The 18269-nt window shown below is 29.6% G+C and overlaps 1 protein-coding gene across 1 annotated transcript; it reads left to right on the plus strand.

Moving 5' to 3' along the window:
* Positions 1-1852: 1852 nt before the first annotated feature.
* Positions 1853-18188, plus strand: LOC111276117 (exopolygalacturonase-like). Its single transcript, XM_089754399.1, has 7 exons — positions 1853-1890; positions 2031-2334; positions 2490-2619; positions 2768-3006; positions 3104-3175; positions 18053-18101; positions 18151-18188. The coding sequence occupies exons 1-7, from the start codon at positions 1853-1855 to the stop codon at positions 18186-18188; spliced, it is 870 nt and encodes a 289-aa protein (XP_089610525.1).
* The last annotated feature ends 81 nt before the right edge of the window (positions 18189-18269 follow it).

An 18269-nucleotide genomic window follows, 5' to 3' on the forward strand; every position in this document is an offset into this window, starting at 1 on the left:
TACAATTAAGTTATTAGTAATTTGCTATTATATTACCAGTAATTTATTGCTAAATTATCAATTTACGACTAATTTATCAATGATTTATGTTATATTTTTATATATTTATTAGTATGTTATCATTGATTTACTACTTAATTTTTAATTATTTATCACACAATTATTACTAATTTATCACTAAATTATCTATGAATCATTATTAAGTTATTACTACTTTATATAAAATTATGCATAATTTACTATTAAGTTATCAATGATTAACTATTATGTTATTGATGATTTACTATTAAGTTATAGTGATTACTTTTAAGTTTTCAATAAATAACTATTAAATCATCAATTATTTACTATTAATTTAGAATTGATTTATTGTTAAGTTATTTATTATCTACTACTATAAATTAATTACTATTAAACTAAAACTGATTTACTATTAAATTATCACAAATTTACTATTAAGTTATCATTGATTTATTACTAAATTATCAATAATTAACTAGTAAGTTATTATTCATTTTTTGTTAAGTTATCTTTGATTTAGTACTATATTGTTATGCATTTATAATTATATTATAATTGATTTACCATTAAAGTACTATGCATTTATTATTATATTATTATAGATTTATTAAAAAATTATCAACTATTAACAATTAAATTATCACTCATTTACTATTAAGTTATTAGTAATTTATTATTAAATTATTTATGAGTATTACTAAGTTATATTGATTACATTTAAATTTTCAATGATTAATTAATTATTAAGTTATTAATTATCCACTATTATGTTATCATTAATTTATGTAAATCAAATAAAAAAACACAATATAATCTATGATTAATTAAGTTATTCATGATTTATTATAAATTTATAACCAATTTACTATTCATTTATCGATTATTTACTAAAAAATAATCTATGATTAATTAATTTACTACTTGAAATTAAAATTTTATTAAGGATTTAGTTAATCACTTTTAACACTTTTAAAATTAAAATTTTAAAAATTTAAGTAGTTTAATTTCTTCTAAACTCTATTTTAAAATCTAGTTTATTTAAATTAAATTTAAATAAATTAATAAAAGTTAAATATTTAAAGATAAATTTATTAATTTAAAATTTTATAAGAACATTTATGTCGATTACTATTAACACTTTGATGATTTAAATTAAACTTAAATAAATTAATGAAAGTTATATAGTTAATGATTAATTTATTAATTTAAAAATTTATAAAAATATTTAAGTCGATTACTATTAGACATTTGGAATTTACATTTATATATAGATGATATGAATTTAAGTGAAATAGATTGACTTGGTTTAATTATTGATTATTTTCCATATGTATTTCCATATGATAACATGCTATAAAAAACAAAGATAAAAGACCAGTTTAGTCTGTATATCAAGTCAAGGGGAAACAAAAAGATCAGAAAATGGGTTCTTCCAATTCAGTTTTTCAAAGTTTCATCTTCTTAATGTTGATATTCTTGTATGGAAACCAAGTCCAAGCAGCTACAAATCTTTTTAACGTGCTAAAATAAGGTGCCTCTGCTGATGGAAAAGCAGACAATTCTAAGGTAATATATATCAATTTCATTTAAATTGATGATTTCAAGTTCAATATTAGGTTATACCTGTAACTTATTTATTCATTTAAGCACAAAACTATTGGCTTTCTACCTACAAGATATATGTTACTCGGATTCGGGATGATTGTCAGTGAAAAGCATGTTTCCACCATGGATATATGCTCAAATATTTTTGCAAGTTATATATATATATATATATATATATATATATATATATATATATATATATATGGAGGGTCATACCTTCGTATCCATGTCCGTTGGATATGTGTCAGACATGGATGTTTTAAGGTAAATGAAGAGTATGAGAGCAATATAACCTACAACAATTAAGATGGAATAGTAATTTTTGGCCTTCCAAAGTGGGAAAACAGAAGGAAGAGAAAAAGATTATGTATTCATTTTCTGTTTTTCCATTGTTAGGCCTTTAGCAATGCAAGGAAAGAAGGTTGCCAGAGTAGAGGAAACAATGTGATTTTGATCCCGCCAGGGACATACTTGGTGCGACCAATTGTATGGCAGGGTCCATGCAACGGTGCCATTGAATTTCAGGTGAAGGGGGTTGTAAAGGCTCCTGCTGATGCGGCTTCATCACTTCACGTTGACCATTGGTTTTCCTTCAGATACATTGATAGATTGACAATCACTGGTGGTGGATCTTTTGATGGCCAAGGTGGCTCAGCTTGGCCTTACAATAATTGCCTTAAGGATCCCAATTGCCCTCCTCTTCCTGTTGTAAGTTGTTCCATTTTGTTCTCTTTTCATTAATTGCAGATTTTGTCATTCCAAACCATTTATTTGGCTGAGATTTATCAATAATTTTATGAACAATGCTTCAAGAAGCAAATGCAAAGATCTAATGGTTTTCTGCTTTGTTTGGTTTGTATCAGACAAAAAGATTTGATTTCATCACCAATTCATCGATTAATGACATAACATCGACCAACAGCAAGAATTTCCACTTTAATATTTTCGCATCCAGGCACATTAGAATCGAACATGTCAAAATATCAGCACCTGGTGACAGCCCCAACACTTATGGAATCCACATCGCTGAGTCAACCAACATCCATATTTTGGATTCAGACATAGCCACCGGAGACGATTCTGCTATCAATAGGCCCAGGATCCAAACACATCAACATTGCGAATGTTCATTGTGGTCCAGGCCATGGTTTCAGCATTGGGAGCCTTGGAGGATCCCCCAATGAAAAAGATTTGACTGGTGTAATTGTGAGGAACTGCACCTTGACAGGAACTGTTAGTGGTTTGAGGATCAAAACATGGGCAATCGCATATTCAAGCACTTGTTGTAATCTTACCTTTGAGCATATAAATGTCAACAATGTCAACTACCCAATTCTCATTGATCAAAGCTATTGTCCATCTAACAAATGTGGCCATCAGGTATTCTCTCTGTCCATTCCTAGCTATATATATATATATATTAATATTTGAGATTGTCAGGAATTAAATCCTGTGACTTCGACATATATATTTACAGGGAAACTCAAAGGTTAAGATTGAGGGAGCTAGGTTCAGAAACATACGGGGAACTTCAAGCTCGAAAATCGTGGTTAGACTCCAATCTAGCAGAAGCACACCATGTGAAAAGATTGAGCTTAGGGACATAAACATAGAGTAACATGGTGGCGGAGGAGCAGCAACCTCATCATGCTCTAATGTTCAAGGTGTAGCTTATGGACAACAACATCCTCCCTCTTGCATATCTGGGAAAAACTTAATTTGCTGACGCCAACCATACAGATTAGGAGTAATTTAGTATTTATGGTTCCAATATCCCAATATAAATAAAAAGAAAATGAAAATTGTGAACTTTGTATACTGAGCTTATATATATATATATATATATATATATATATGAGTAATTTTAGGTCATGTTTGATATATAATTTGATAATCGATGGGATAAAATAATAATTATTTTATATCATATTTAGTTTATATCTAAAAAAAATGATAAAATTGTAAGAAAAATTAATTATATTTTTAGCATAAAATGATTCGATTCTTACAAAATAGAGAAGATTATTTTTAATTTTATTATACATTTAAAAATTATATTAATAATTTAAATTATATAAATTTTAAAAAATAATTTTGATCAATAAATAAATTATCTTATTCTAATCTTTATATAAATCAAATATAATATAAAATAATATTATTTAATTTAATTTTACTCATAATATTATTTTATCTTATCTTATTATAATATTATATATTAAATGCATCATTAGTGTCTATGGTTCCGGTCGTGGTTTAGTGGAAAAAATAAGCCCACGAAAAATTAACTAATTTGGATATATATTTTTCCTGCTAAAAGTAAAATGTAATTATTCAAAATTTCATAATCCAGTGACCCTTTTGCAAAATTTTTCACCTAACATAGTAGACTTTTCTATGTGTTACCTACCTCTTTGATTAAGAGAGAATAAATGGATTATTTCATTGTTATTTTTGTTTTTCTATTATCGTAATAATTTTGGGATCATCAAACGTAAAAAATTTAAAAATCGAAGAAAATAAGAGAGCCATCACCAATCTTTTTTAAGGTATAATTGATCATCCAAAAGTTTATCTTTTTAATAAAACCATTAAAGTGGGTTTAAAGTTTATCAAAAAGATAAATTTTAGTCTACGAAAAATTAGGTTAGGCTCGGAAGTCAATTACGTGTGGGAAAAAATTAGCATCCCTACAACGCCCATAAATTGGTACCATTTGATCCTGCGCTATTTCTGATGTTAGATGAAATCGTTTTGATTTGAAATTTAATAATAATATCTTTTTGTTATTTTAAAAGAAAAAAAATTAATTTTATCAAAATTCTTTATTTAGGAATATCAATGAAATATTTAAGTTAAAGAATTATCTCAAAATTCTTCAACGTCTAGGCAAAACTTTGAAAATAATGCTTTTAACTGATATTTATCATGATATCCCTTAAAAATAAAAACAACATTTTTTGGGAAAGATAATTATTGATAACTCTCTAATATTTAGGTAGAGTATCAAAAAATATTTCCCTCAGAATGTTATTTTTGTTTTATTTCACATTTGGAAATTAAACACATTTTTTATGCGAAAATGCCAACGATGGTATTATTAGACAACGAATGATAAGTAAAAGCACAAACATGGGAATTGAGTGTAATCAATAATAAATAAATGCATTAATAGATGTTGTGTGTAATGATGAAATGCAATTTTGAAATTGGATTTTTAAATATGATGAGACCACCTTAACTCTTCAACATCTAAGTAGAGTTTATGTGCGACTATTTATATTTAAGATCCTATTTTATTATTATACATTTTTATTAATCAGTTATTAACTCCATTGTTAAAGCGAATTAAGGACCTATTTGAAAAACTTTATGGAGTAAAGTTTCCTAAATACCCATTATCTAGGCGACATTCGGGAGTAAATTACTTCACTTGAGATTTTCACACGTATCCTTAGAATTTTGAGATGGTCTTGGTTAGAGCTTAGGGTCGAGGTTTTAAAAATTTGGTGACTTTTGGATGATGATTCGGGAATGAGTATCAAATTCGGGATTTTTAGAATTTTAGATTTTAAGGAATTTTTTTTGGTTTAGAGGTTTTGGCTTTGGAGATTTTGAGATTTTTGGATTTTGGATTTTAAAGGTTTTGAGGAATTGGATTTTAAGGTTTGAGGTTTGGTGTTTTGGTTTTAGGATTTAATTTCGAAATTAGTTTTAGGGTTTAAAGATTTTATTATTTATTATTATTTAATATCTTTATTTTATTTTATTTATTTTTATTTTTTATTAAAAAAATACGAACATCTCTAAAAATCTCCAACATCTAGGCAGACTTTCGGAGCAAGTTCGATTTTTATGACTTTTGAAAATTAATTAAAAATTTTTATACTTTATACATATATTTTAATGAAAATTTATTATTATTATTAGTAGTTTTTGTTATTAATCTTATTATTATCATTATACTTTTTAATATAATTTCCCAACATCTAGGCGAAATTATATTTTAGAGTTTGAGGTTTTTATTCTCTCCAACATTTAGGCAGGGAAAATAACGAATATACTACCATATTCTATTTTTTATTAGATTATTAATAATTTTTTTAAGCATTTTTATTTTTATTTTATTATTCAAAAGTTTGAATTCATGGTTTAATTTTATTATTACTATTATAAAAAAACAAAATTTATTTTAATACATTTAAACATTTTATCATGTATAAACATTAATAGCAAATTTTAAAAACAACAAAAATAATATATAAAAAAAATCAAAAATTTTTTTTTTCTTTGTACCTGAATAAGACTGGTCATGACGATTCAGCTAAACCGAAAAGGGGTCGATTTGGCACACGGTTCGATTGAGCTGACTGAAGAGAGATTCAATTCGATTTGATTAAATCGGTTCAGAGTTGTTGAATGAGCCGGGTCAGTGGGTCGAGTTGAACGAATCCCGGGTCGGGTTCGATCCTCGCGCGGATCATTCTTTGCTAAAACAGTGTCGTTTTGATTTGTTTATTTTTCTATATAAGCTTCAAAATTTTTTTTTGCTCATTTCTTTTTTTGCTTCAAAAAAAAAAAAAAGGTCTTTCCAACTTAAAATTCTCTTTGGCTTTGCCAAAGTCTGGTGTCGGATCGTCGCATCGATCGCCGACAGAGGTTGCCGGTGATCGAAAAACGTAAAAAAACCACTAGAAATTCTCATTGACGTCTTTTTTTCGAATCCGATATCTTTTTTACAAGAAACACCTCGATAGTAGCAAATCGAGGCTGTAAAGTTTCTGGATTCTTTTTTTTTTTTGAAACTTGAACTGATGATTTTTTTTTTTTTGTTGCAGAATGGCTTTGCTGCTGAGGTTCCTCCATACGGGGAGGACTATGTTGTGGGTTTTTGTTTTTGTGGGTCTGTTTTGGGTTTTTTTTTTTTTTTGATAAGTGAGGATGAGGAAGTGTTTAGGTGTGGGGAGTTTTACGCTTTTTGGGTAAGGGAGAGCTTGATGTTTTTGTGTCTGTCTGGGTGTCTGAGAGAGCCCGAAAGGGAAAATGTTATGTGCTTTATAGGGCTAGGAATGGTGGTGGCCGATAGAGTATGCGCCTGGCAATGTATGGGTGGTGGTTCTGGGTAGTTAAGACCGGTGAGGTGTAGAAATTCTGATGGGACTCGGGATGGTGATGGCAATAGGGTGGGTGGCCAGTGGTGCCTTACACGGCAGCACTGCCATCTTGATTTTTTTTTCTTCTTTTTTTTGTATCAATTACCATTTTTTATTTTTTTTATTAATTAAATATAATTAAATCAATGTTATTATTATTATTATTATTATTATTATTATTATTATCAAACAAAATTTGAAAATGGTAGACCCGAACAAAATTCGATGTCCATAGCTGTCCCTCTTTGTACATTACTGAGAATCGATAATAGGGCAAAAATAAAAATAACGATTTTGTCCGAAGCTAACTAAATAAAAACAATTGAGATTAAACTGTAAGTCAGGAACATAAGAATGACTGAGATTAAAATACGAGTGACAGATTAACGATAATTGGGACTGAACCACAAGTCAGAAAAATAAAAGTGAATGAAATTAAACTGCAAGTCAGGATACTATAGAAATGATTGGGATTAAACCATGAGTCAAAAATTAACGACGACTGGGATTGAACCGTAAGTCAAAAAAATAAAAGTGACTGGGATTAAATTGTAAGTAAGGAAACTATAGAAATGACAGTGATTAAATCACGAGTCAAAGATTAATGATGATTGAGACTGAATCGCAAGTTAGAAAAATAAAAGTGACTGAGATTAAACCGCAAGTTAAAAAAATAGAAATGATTGGAATTAAATCGCAAGTCAGAGATTAACGATGATTGAGATTGAACCGTAAGTCATAAAATAAAAGTGATTGGGATTAAGCCGTAAATCAAGAAAATAGAAATGATTGAGATTAAACCACGAGTTAGAGATTAATGATGACTGGGATTGAACCGCAAGTTAAAAATTGAGATTAAACCGTAAATCAAAAAAATAAAAATGATCGAGATTAAACCACAAGTCAGAGATTAATGACAATCGGGATTGAACCGCAAGTTAGAAAAATGACTGAAATTAAATCGCGAGTCAGAGATTAACGACGATCGAGATTGAACCGCAAGTCAAAAGATAAAAGTGATTGGGCTTAAACTACGAGTTAGGAAAATAGAAATGATTGAAATTAAATCGCAAGTCAAAAATTAACGATGATCGGGATTGAACCGCAAGTCAAAAAATAAAAGTGATTGGGATTAAACCGTAAATAAAAAAATTGAAATAACCGAGATCAAACTGCAAGTCAGAGATTAATGACGATTGAGATTGAACCGCAAGTTAGAAAATAAAAGTGATTGGGATTAAACCACAAATCAAAAAAATAGAAATGACCGGGATTAAACCGTAAGTTAGAGATTAATGACAATCGGGATTGAATCGCAAGTCAAAAAATAAAAGTAATTGAGATTAAACCGTAAGTCAGGAAATTATAAAAATGACTGAGATTAAACCACGAGTCAAAAATTAACGACGATTGGCACTGAACCGCGAGTCTGAAAAATAAAAGTGACTGGGATTAAATCGCAAGTCAGGAAAATGAAAATGAATGGGATAGCACCATGAGTCAAAAAGTAAAGAAAATGATAGGGATAACATCGCGAGTCGAGAAATAAAGAATGATCGGGACAACATCGTGAGTCGAGAAGTAAATAATCGACTAGAACAACACCGCAAGTCAAAAAGTAAGAAAATGACCAGGATAACACTGCGAGTCAAGAAGTAAAGAATTGACCGGGACAACATCGTAGGTCAAAATTAAGCCTGGAGGTCTTAAAGATCATGCCTGGAGTTTTACAGAATTGACTAAGACAACACCACAAGTCGAAAAATAAATAGTCGATCGGGACAACACCATGAATCGAAATTATATTCGGAGGTCTTAAAGATTATACCCAAAGGTCTTACAAATCGTAAAATTTTTGAATGCTCCTCTAATAAGAGGCCATAAACTTTAAAATGTTGAAAAGTGAAAATGGCTTTCCCCTGATCAGAGTTGGTAAAATGCAATCATGATATAAATCTATCCTCATCAAATGATGCTAATGAAAATGTTGATGTGAACACAAATGTCAATACAACTACAAGAATGTGAATGCTTGATGCAAATACATTTGACAATAACAATGACAATGTTTTTTTTTTATGTAAATCTTCTATAAATACCTTTTTTTAGGATACAGATGCCATGATGTAAATGCAAATTTTTCTTATAGTGCAAATGCAAATATCTTACACAAGTGCAAATGAAAGTGATGCAAATGTGAATGTCTTTTTTGTGGTACAGATGCAAGTGATGCAAATGTAAATGTCCCCTTCATGATGCACAGACGGGTGATATAACTATGAATATCTCTTTTTTATTTTTTTTTGTTTGCAGGTTAAATGTCTTTTTCATAATACAAGTGATGCAAATGCAAGATCTTTCAAAAGGTTTTGCATCGAGAATTTTTTATTTTGGATAGAACCTTGAAACTCTAAAACTTTTTTAGGGCCAAATAAACTATGCTTAAATTTCATTGAAGGCTAGCTAAACTGGGCTTAAAACTTCATTGGTGCTAGATAAACTAGGCTTAAAACTTTGTTAATGGCCAGGTAAACTAGGCTTAAGATTTCCTTAGGGGCCAGTTAAACTGGGCTTGAAACTTCATTGATGGCTAGATAAACTGAGCTTAAATTTTATTAAGGGCCAACTAAACTGGGCTTAAAACTTCATTAGTGCCATATAAACTGGGCTTAAATTTCATTGGTGCCAAATAATCTGGGTTTACGTGCCAGTTAAATTGGGCTTAAAACTTCATTGATGCTAGATCATTTGGGCTTAAGACTTCATTGGTGTCAGTTAAACTGGGCTTAAAATTTGTTTAGAATTTGGCAATCCCTATCAAAAATGAAAGAGGTAAGAATTTTTTTTTCAAATAGATGTAATGGTTCTATTGATAGAGATTTTTGTTTATTCAAAAGGTTTCAACACTTGAAAGGAGTGAAAGAGGCATATAATTTTTCATGCAAGCTCACAGATGAAACATTAGCTTTTCTAAAACATGAATTCCTTGAAAATCAAACATATTCAAAAAAAATTTTTAGTCTCTAAATGTGATATTTCGATATATGTCAAGAATAGTAATAAGGGCTTGAGATTTTAAAAGGTTATTTGGGAATGCACAATAGTAGAGATTTTCAAAATCAACCCATCTCAGACTTCTGTGGCTTTGATATTCATATCTTTCAAAAAGGTTTGGCTTTACCTTTGTTCAGCACTCACCATATTCAGCATCAGGACTGGCCTTTCAAGGTTTACTCTAGACTGCTCTTTTGAGGGTTTTTACCCTAGAGTCACATTTATTATTATTTTTTTTTATTTGATTTTTTTTTTACACATACCATGCACTTAAAAAAATTTAAACCTAATCTGAAAGAGGAAAATTTTTTTTTTAAAAGGGTTTAACGGTTCAAATAAGAAATTAGGTAATAAAGAGGAACTCAAAATATTTATGTTCATTTTTTAAGAGAAACTCTTCAAGTTTAAACCTTTATACTTGATCCAATATAGACTTTTCAAAGGTTGTAACGTAAGTTAAGGTTCATGGTTGCCAAAGAAAAGGATAGAAAGGTCCAAAACAAGTATTTAAGGGTATTTGAAACTAAGGATCATTTTTCATTTGAAGGACACACTCTAAGGTATATTCCCTTTTATGCTTTCCACCCATCCATTTCTTTTTTTTTTTTTTTCTATTCCTTTCACTTTTCTTTTTTTCTTTTGCATTCTTTCAGTGAGTGAATTTAAAACTTTTGTGAACTTTTATATTAGGCTTTTACCCTCCACCACATGAGATTCCATTAGACATCCATATTTTTAACCCTCAAGCGAATTCTTTTTTGCCCCCCAATATGGAAGGTAATCCTTAATCAGGGTTTATTTTGGAAGAATTCAATCAGGCTCAAAAAGGGAACAAAGAATAAATTTTTATTTTTGTGAAGGGATAATGAAAGATGGTCATTTGTCATTTCAAGCATAAATACTTAAATTGAAGAGTAGTTCTCTTTAGGAAAATGAACTTGAAGAAGAGTTTTTATTTCAAAAGTTTTTTTGGTTTTTTTTATCGATTTTTTTTTTATTTTGGTTTTTTCTTTCGTCCCTTTTTTAAAACTTTGAATTTGTTAGGACTTTATTTGGATTTGCTCAAAAAAAATTTTTAAGTGCATGATATCATAATCATTTTTTATTTTTCTTTATTTTTTTGCTTTTTTTTTTACATGCCTCTATAGCTCACACTTACATTTATTTTGCCTGTAATACGTTTCATGGAAGATGTCCCATTTTAACAAACCACCTATAATGAAAGTAATTTACAAGAGAAGGATCATATGGAATGAATGAGAAAAAGATTATGTGGGGGAAAGTTTAACGTATCAGATGATCTAAGTTATTCCACAAAAAGAGAACAAATTGGTTGATCATAACTTAAGTTACCGTAAAGGTAATGAAGTTTTTTTTTTTTTCTGACAACCATACCTTAGGACAAAGGATCAGGTCAATTTTAGGGTAAAAAGCTAAAAGAATAGTATGTTTGAGTTCATTTTACAAAACTTGGGTTTGAAAATTTTAAAATTGCAGCATAATCTTGACACATCAAATTATCGCATTTGAATTCTTAAAAAATATCTTATACACTTGATTTTCTAGGAACCACACATTTTTTCAATGGTTGTTTCATTGTTCATTGCTTTAAAAAATAATTTTGCTGTTTTGATATAATGACAGTGTCAGGTGAAAGCAAAGTCCATAAATTCAAATTTAAGACTGTCAAGGGGTCATGGTTGATGAATGGGGTCAACTGAATGATTAAAGCAAATTAGTGTTTAGGTATTTGAAAAATTTTTAATAATGATCACCAATTCATCTTAGACTCAAAACTTTTTTTTTAAGACATTACTATAGCCTCGGTACTTAACCACATAGGAGCTTTATTCATATCTAACGTCTTCCCCCTTTTAACTAATTTTTTTTTTTTAAAAACCAACCATATATCGAAAACTTATATGAAGTAAAAGACCTCAAATGATAATATAACCACAAAACACTATGATGTACAATGTTCACTCATGCAATGCAAACCTTCAAACCTGACAAAAAAAAAATTACCATTCTGATGTACTCTTGAGATGACATTCAAAGTTACATAAACAAAAGCTTCCCTCATTGAAGTTCTAACTTTAGCATCACTAATTTGCAACTCTACTACCATCAATCATCAAGACTACCAACCAGTTCTTTAAACTTTACAATATTCGCATCGATCAAAGCTTAAATTGTATCCTTGAAAGTAATACAATCTTTTATGGAATACCCTTTAACTCCATCATGAAATTCATATTTAGCATTAGGATCATACCACTTTAGGTACGAAGGCTTCTTGGGTTTTACAAGAACAACAGAGATCATATGATTCTTGATCAGTAAGGTAAAAAGCTCAACGTAAGGTATTAAAAGTGAATGATATATTTTAACTCTTTTTCTTTTACGACTCCGTGAATGGCTTGAGTTGATATTTGGTTCGGTAATTATTTGTGGTGAAGGAATTGAAGCACACAGATGAAGTGGTTGGGAAAAATTACCGACTTGAAATATCAATTGAGGATAATATTGTGACCATTGTGAATAGTTATCCATTAAATCTTCTTGTATTATGGTGAAGTTTCTCTCATTTTGCCCTTTAACAATTGTTTCTTGAACTTGTTCTGCAAAAATATCTCCCCTCTTTTCATCACTAACATCTATAATTCATTTTCTTTTTATCCTATCTTCAATTCTGCCCACAGCAAACAATAAATCCACAAACTCTGACGAAGTATTGTTAATCAACTTATCATAATAGGGAGAAGGAAGGGTATTAATAAACAAAGAGTTCAGCTCCCTATTGGTAAGAGGTGGTTGCACTTATGATGCCATTTCCTTTCATCTAATAGCATATTCTTTATAGCTCTCATTGGGCCTCTTTCTCATATTTTGAAGGGTTAATCGGTCTGGAGCCAATTTTAACATATATTGGTATTGCCTTAAGAATGCTATGATAAATCTCTCCGAGTACAAATTTGATTGGTCTTGAGATTATAATACCAATTAGATGCTGCCCTAGTCAAACTTTCTTGAAATACATGAATAAGTAGCTTTTCATCACCAACATACAAAACCATTTTGTGACAGTATTGAGCCAAATGTATTTTAGGACATCCAGTTTTATTATACTTTTCAAACGTCGGAACCTTCAACTTGAGTAGGATAATCAAATCTGGAACTAGCTAAAATTCTTTTACATCTGAAGATTCATCCTTACCCTCAATAGCTCGAACTCTTTCTTCAAAGAGATTGTACCTTCTCTATTTATTTAGATTCTCTGGTTTTTCCCTTATGAGTCTTAAGCCAGGTCTTTTTGGATGATTATTTCCCTAAGCACATTGTTTATCGTTGATCTTTTTCATCTTTCCTAAATCGATCAATATTCTCTAGATCCTTAGAAGAAATTAAAGAGATTATTCTTAAAATTTTTTTTCTTTTAAAGCACATAAGAATTGTATTATATTGAATGAATACATAAATGGATGAAAGAATAAATGAATGCACAAATGAATGAATGAATGAATGAATGAATGAATGAATGAGTGAATGCATAACTCACAAAACTCTTTAGTGAAAACTATGAAAATTGGCAAAAGGGCAAAAATGAAAGATGAACTATAATTCACATATCTAAGTTCAACAAACAATGTCATGTCAACATAAAAAAATTTCAAATAGAAAAAATTCATAAGGCATTTTATTTTTCAAATAGCTTATCACTTGAAGACCTTCTTTAAACAAAAGTCTCATCCATGTTTATCATCTTGCAATCTTTTTCCCATTATTCTTAGATCTTTTAATCCCCTATTATAGTTAGATCATACCATTTCACATCTATGAATGATTGTATTTTATGCTTGAAATGGTTTCAATTCTCAATAGAATGTCCTATATTTCCACTATGGTATTCACATCTTGCATTTGGGTCAAATTATTTTGGGTACAGAGGCTTTAAAGGCTTTGAAGGCACATGGACAGTAAGGTGTCTCTCAAACAGATGGGAAATTTTTTTTTTTTTTGAAATGGGGAGAGGGCCTCGCTGTATTTTTTCCTTGGGTAATTTTTGCCTAACAGGTTGATTAGAAGTCTTAGGATTTGATAGTGGTGCAAAGGTTCGGACTTGAGCAATTGGCTGAACAGGTGGTTGGGGAAGGAAAACCCGAAGATTTTAGTTTAGATATGGACTTCTTGGAGATTGTATGAATTCTTGAGGTCTAATCAGAGATGTTTGGAAAGAAGGTTGAAAACAGTCATGAGAAGGATTTGCATGCAAGTTTGAAGTTGGAACATATAGCGAAAATTGCACGAAACTTGGTAATCCCGTCTTGAAAATCAAATTCTAAAGCTCAAACCTTTGAATGGTTAGATCACTCATCCCTCTCATGATCTTGTCGAGACCTTCATTATTGCTCAAACCATTGAATGATATAGCATGCTTTAAAAGTGTACTAAGCCCAGTAAAAATCGGTTGATCATGACTCTATGAATTCATAGGACTCACTTGAGCTGAAATTGGTACGGACTTTTTTAAAAAGGTGTCAAAATAAATTTCTTAAATCTATCCATAGTTTTCATCAACTCAATAAGCTATTTTGTCACTTCTTGGATATCATGACCAAACTTCTCTTGATTTCGTCCTAATGCACTAATTTGAGCTTTCGAGTGATCTTTCATATTTTTGGCTTCTTATACTCACTAACAAAAATATTATTTCAAAAGTTTAACACCAACAATGCTTATATTATTATTCTTACTGAATGAATGGTACAATTCCTAATTTGTATGTAACATGTTTGTGAATGCTTGAATATGATAATGATACAAAGATATATACAAAGATGGAATAACCCAAAAATATACAAACCAACCTAATGATGAAGGGAATGACTAAATTCCAAAAAGAAAACAAAACTTCTTACCTATCCAAATCCCTTTTTTTTTACTTTTTACTTTTTTTTTCTTTTTTTTTTTCATCTTTTTTTGTTTTTCCTAACTTTATTTATACTATTATTCTTAAACACAAACTGTATCTAAATTCCCCACATATCTTAATTTGGATAATTCTTATGAAAGAGAAAGAAAGAAAAATAGCACGGCTTTGGACTTCTAAATGATTTTTACAAAAAGTTGACACCACTAATGGCTCCATGAGAACTCTTTTTTCTTTGCTTTTTTTTTTTTCTTTTTTTTCTTTTTCAATGACTGACCTAAAATAAATACCACATCTTAAAATATAATACACACAATCAAAGAATATATAAAAAAAATAAAATAACTCAAGAATTCAAAACAAACAAGTAAGAGAAATAATATAACAACCATACAACAAAATAATACAATGTATAATGTCCTAACTTTTGGTAATTTTTTAAAAAGGTAGCATGGCTCTATCTTAGACAGGCTTTCTATGGCTTTCAATATACCAAGTTAGAATTTATTTATCTAAGGTTCCCAGACTATTCCTTATATTATCGTCTATTATAGACTAGTAAGGCTCCCCAATTTTTACTCATTATAGGCTATTAACGGAAAGGGTTTAATATGAGCGAAAGTGTTTCACTAGTAAATACGGAGGTTATCACCTTATGAGAGCATAGCTACTTCACTTTCTCCTAAAAGAATAAAGCCCGGGTCTAGAGCTTATGCATGTAAGTGGATATACAAAAGTGTACAATGTAACATATTAATCAAAATATCATAAATAAACACAAAATCAAAACAAAATAATTACTAACATACACTTTATTACATTTATTAACTTATATATATTTTTTGAGAAATTAAGCTAAAGGGGATTAAATCAAATGTCAAGCAAGACCGATTAAATCCAACAATTTTTAATAGCGCATAATTAAAAGTTTTGGCTTGACTCTCAAAAATCCCCAATGGAGTCGCTAAGCTGTCGTAACGGTTTTGAAACGGCTAGACGTAAAGAATTTTAAAAATCAAAGAAAATGAGAGAGTCGCCACCAATATTTTTTAAGGTATGATTGGTCACCTAAAAGTTTATCTTTTTAATAAAATCATAAAAGTGAGTTTAAAGTTCATCAAAAAGATAAATTTTGGTCTAGGTGTGGGGAATGATTAACACCCCTGTAGCTCCCATAAATTGGTACCATTTAATCATGCGCTATTTCTGATGTTGGATGAAATGATTTTGATTTGAAATTTAATAATAATCTCTTTTTATTATTTTAAAAGAAAGAAAATTAATTTTATCAAAATTCTTTATTTAGTAATATCGATGAAATATTTAAGTTAAAGAATTATCTCAAAATTCTCCAACGTCTAGGTAGAACTTTTTACCATGATATCCCTTAAAAATAAAAACAACATTCTTTGGGAAAGATAATTGTTGATAACTTTTTAACATCTAGGCAGAGTATCAAGAATTATTTCCCTCAGGATGTTATTTTTGTTTTATTTCACATTTTTAAATTAAACACATTTTTTATGTGAAAATGTCAACGATGGTATTATTAGACAACGAATGATAAGTAAAAGCACAAATATGAGAATTGAGTGCAATCAATAATAAATAGATGCATTAATAGATGTTGTGTGAAATGATGAAATGCAATTTTGAAATTGGATTTTTAAATATAATGAAACCACCTTGACTCTTCAACATCTAGGCAGAGTTTATATGCGACTATTTATATTTAAGATCTCATTTTATTATTATACTTTTTTATTAATCAGTTATTAACTCCATTGTTGAAGTGAATTAAGGACCCGTTTGAAAAACTTTGTGGAATAAAGTTTCCTAAATACCCATTATCTATGCGGCATTCAGGAGCAAATTACTCTACTTGAGATTTTCACACGTATCCTTAGAATTTTGAGATGATCTTGGTTAGAGCTTGGGGTCGAGGTTTTAAAGATTTGATGACTTTTGGATGATGATTCGGGAATGAGTATCAAATTCGAGATTTTTAAAATTTTGGATTTTAAAGAATTTTTTTTGGTTTAAGGATTTTGGCTTGAGGGATTTTGAAATTTTTGGATTTTGGATTTTAAAGGTTTTGAGGAATTGGATTTTAAGGTTTAAGGTTTGGTGTTTTGGTTTTAGGATTTAATTTCGGAATTAGTTTTAGGGTTTAATGATTTTATTATTTATTATTATTTAATATCTTTATTTTTATTTTATTTATTATTATTTATTATTAAAAAAAAGTGAATATCTCTAAAAATTTTCAACATCTAGGTGGACTTTCGAAGCAAGTTTGATTTTTATGACTTTTGAAAATTAATTAAAAATTTTTATACTTTATACATATATTTTAATGAAATTTTATTATTATTAGTAGTAGTTTTTGTTATTAATCTTATTATTATCATTATACTTTTTAATATAATTCCCTAACATCTAGGCGGAATTATATTTTAGAGTTTGAGATTTTTATTCCCTCCAACATCTAGGCAGGCAAAATAACAAATATATTACCTTATTCTATTTTTTATTAGATTATTATTAATTTTTTTAAGCACTTTTATTTTTTTTTATTTATTGTTCAAAACTTTGAATTCATGGTTTATTTTTATTATTACTATTATTAAAAAAGCAAAATTTATTTTAACATATTTAAACATTTTATCATGTATAAACATTAATAGAAAATTTTAAAAATAGCATAAATAATATATAAAAAAAATCACAAAAAAATTTTTTTTTTTACATGAACCGGATCAGTCAACGACGGTTCGACTGGATCGAAAAAGGATCAGTTTGACGCGCGGTTCAATCTGGTCTAATTAAATCGGTTCAGAGCTATTGGAGGAGCTAGGTCAACGGGTCGGGTTACGCAGATCTCAGGTCGGGTTCAGTCCATGCGCAGATCCTTCTTTGCTAAAAGGCATCATTTTGGTTTGTTTATTTTTCTATATAAGCTTCAACAAAAAAATTTTGCTCATTTCTTCTTCTGCTCCCAAAAAAAAAAAAAAAAAAGGGTCCTTCCAGCCTAAAATTCTCTCTGGCTTTGCCAGAGTTTGGTGCTGGATTACCGCGTCGGTTGCTACCTTAAATCGCCGTCGGCGGTGGTTGCTAGTGATCGAAAAAAGTCGAAAAACCACCAAAAATTCTCCTCGACGTCTTTTTGTTGAATTCAATCTCCTTTTTACTAGAAACAACCTCGATAGTAACAAATCAGGGCTATGAAGTTTTTGGATTCTTTTTTTTTTTGAAACTTGAACTGATGATTTCTTTTTTTTTGTTGCAGGATGGCTTTGGCACTGAGGTTCCTCGCTACGGGGAGGACTGTGTTATGGGTTTTTGTTTTTATGGATCTGTTTTGAGTTTTTTTTTGTTTTTTGATAGGTGGGGATGGGGAAGTGTTTGGGTGTGGGGAGTTTTGAGTTTTTTGGGTAAGGGAGAGATTGATGTTTCTGTGTTTGTCTAAGTGTCCGAGAGAGCCTGGAAGGGGAAAGGTTAGGTGT

This window comes from Durio zibethinus, chromosome 25 (genome assembly GCF_047325235.1).
Source record: "Durio zibethinus cultivar Kanyao isolate XHJ-2024 chromosome 25, ASM4732523v1, whole genome shotgun sequence".
Lineage (NCBI taxonomy): Eukaryota > Viridiplantae > Streptophyta > Magnoliopsida > Malvales > Malvaceae > Durio > Durio zibethinus.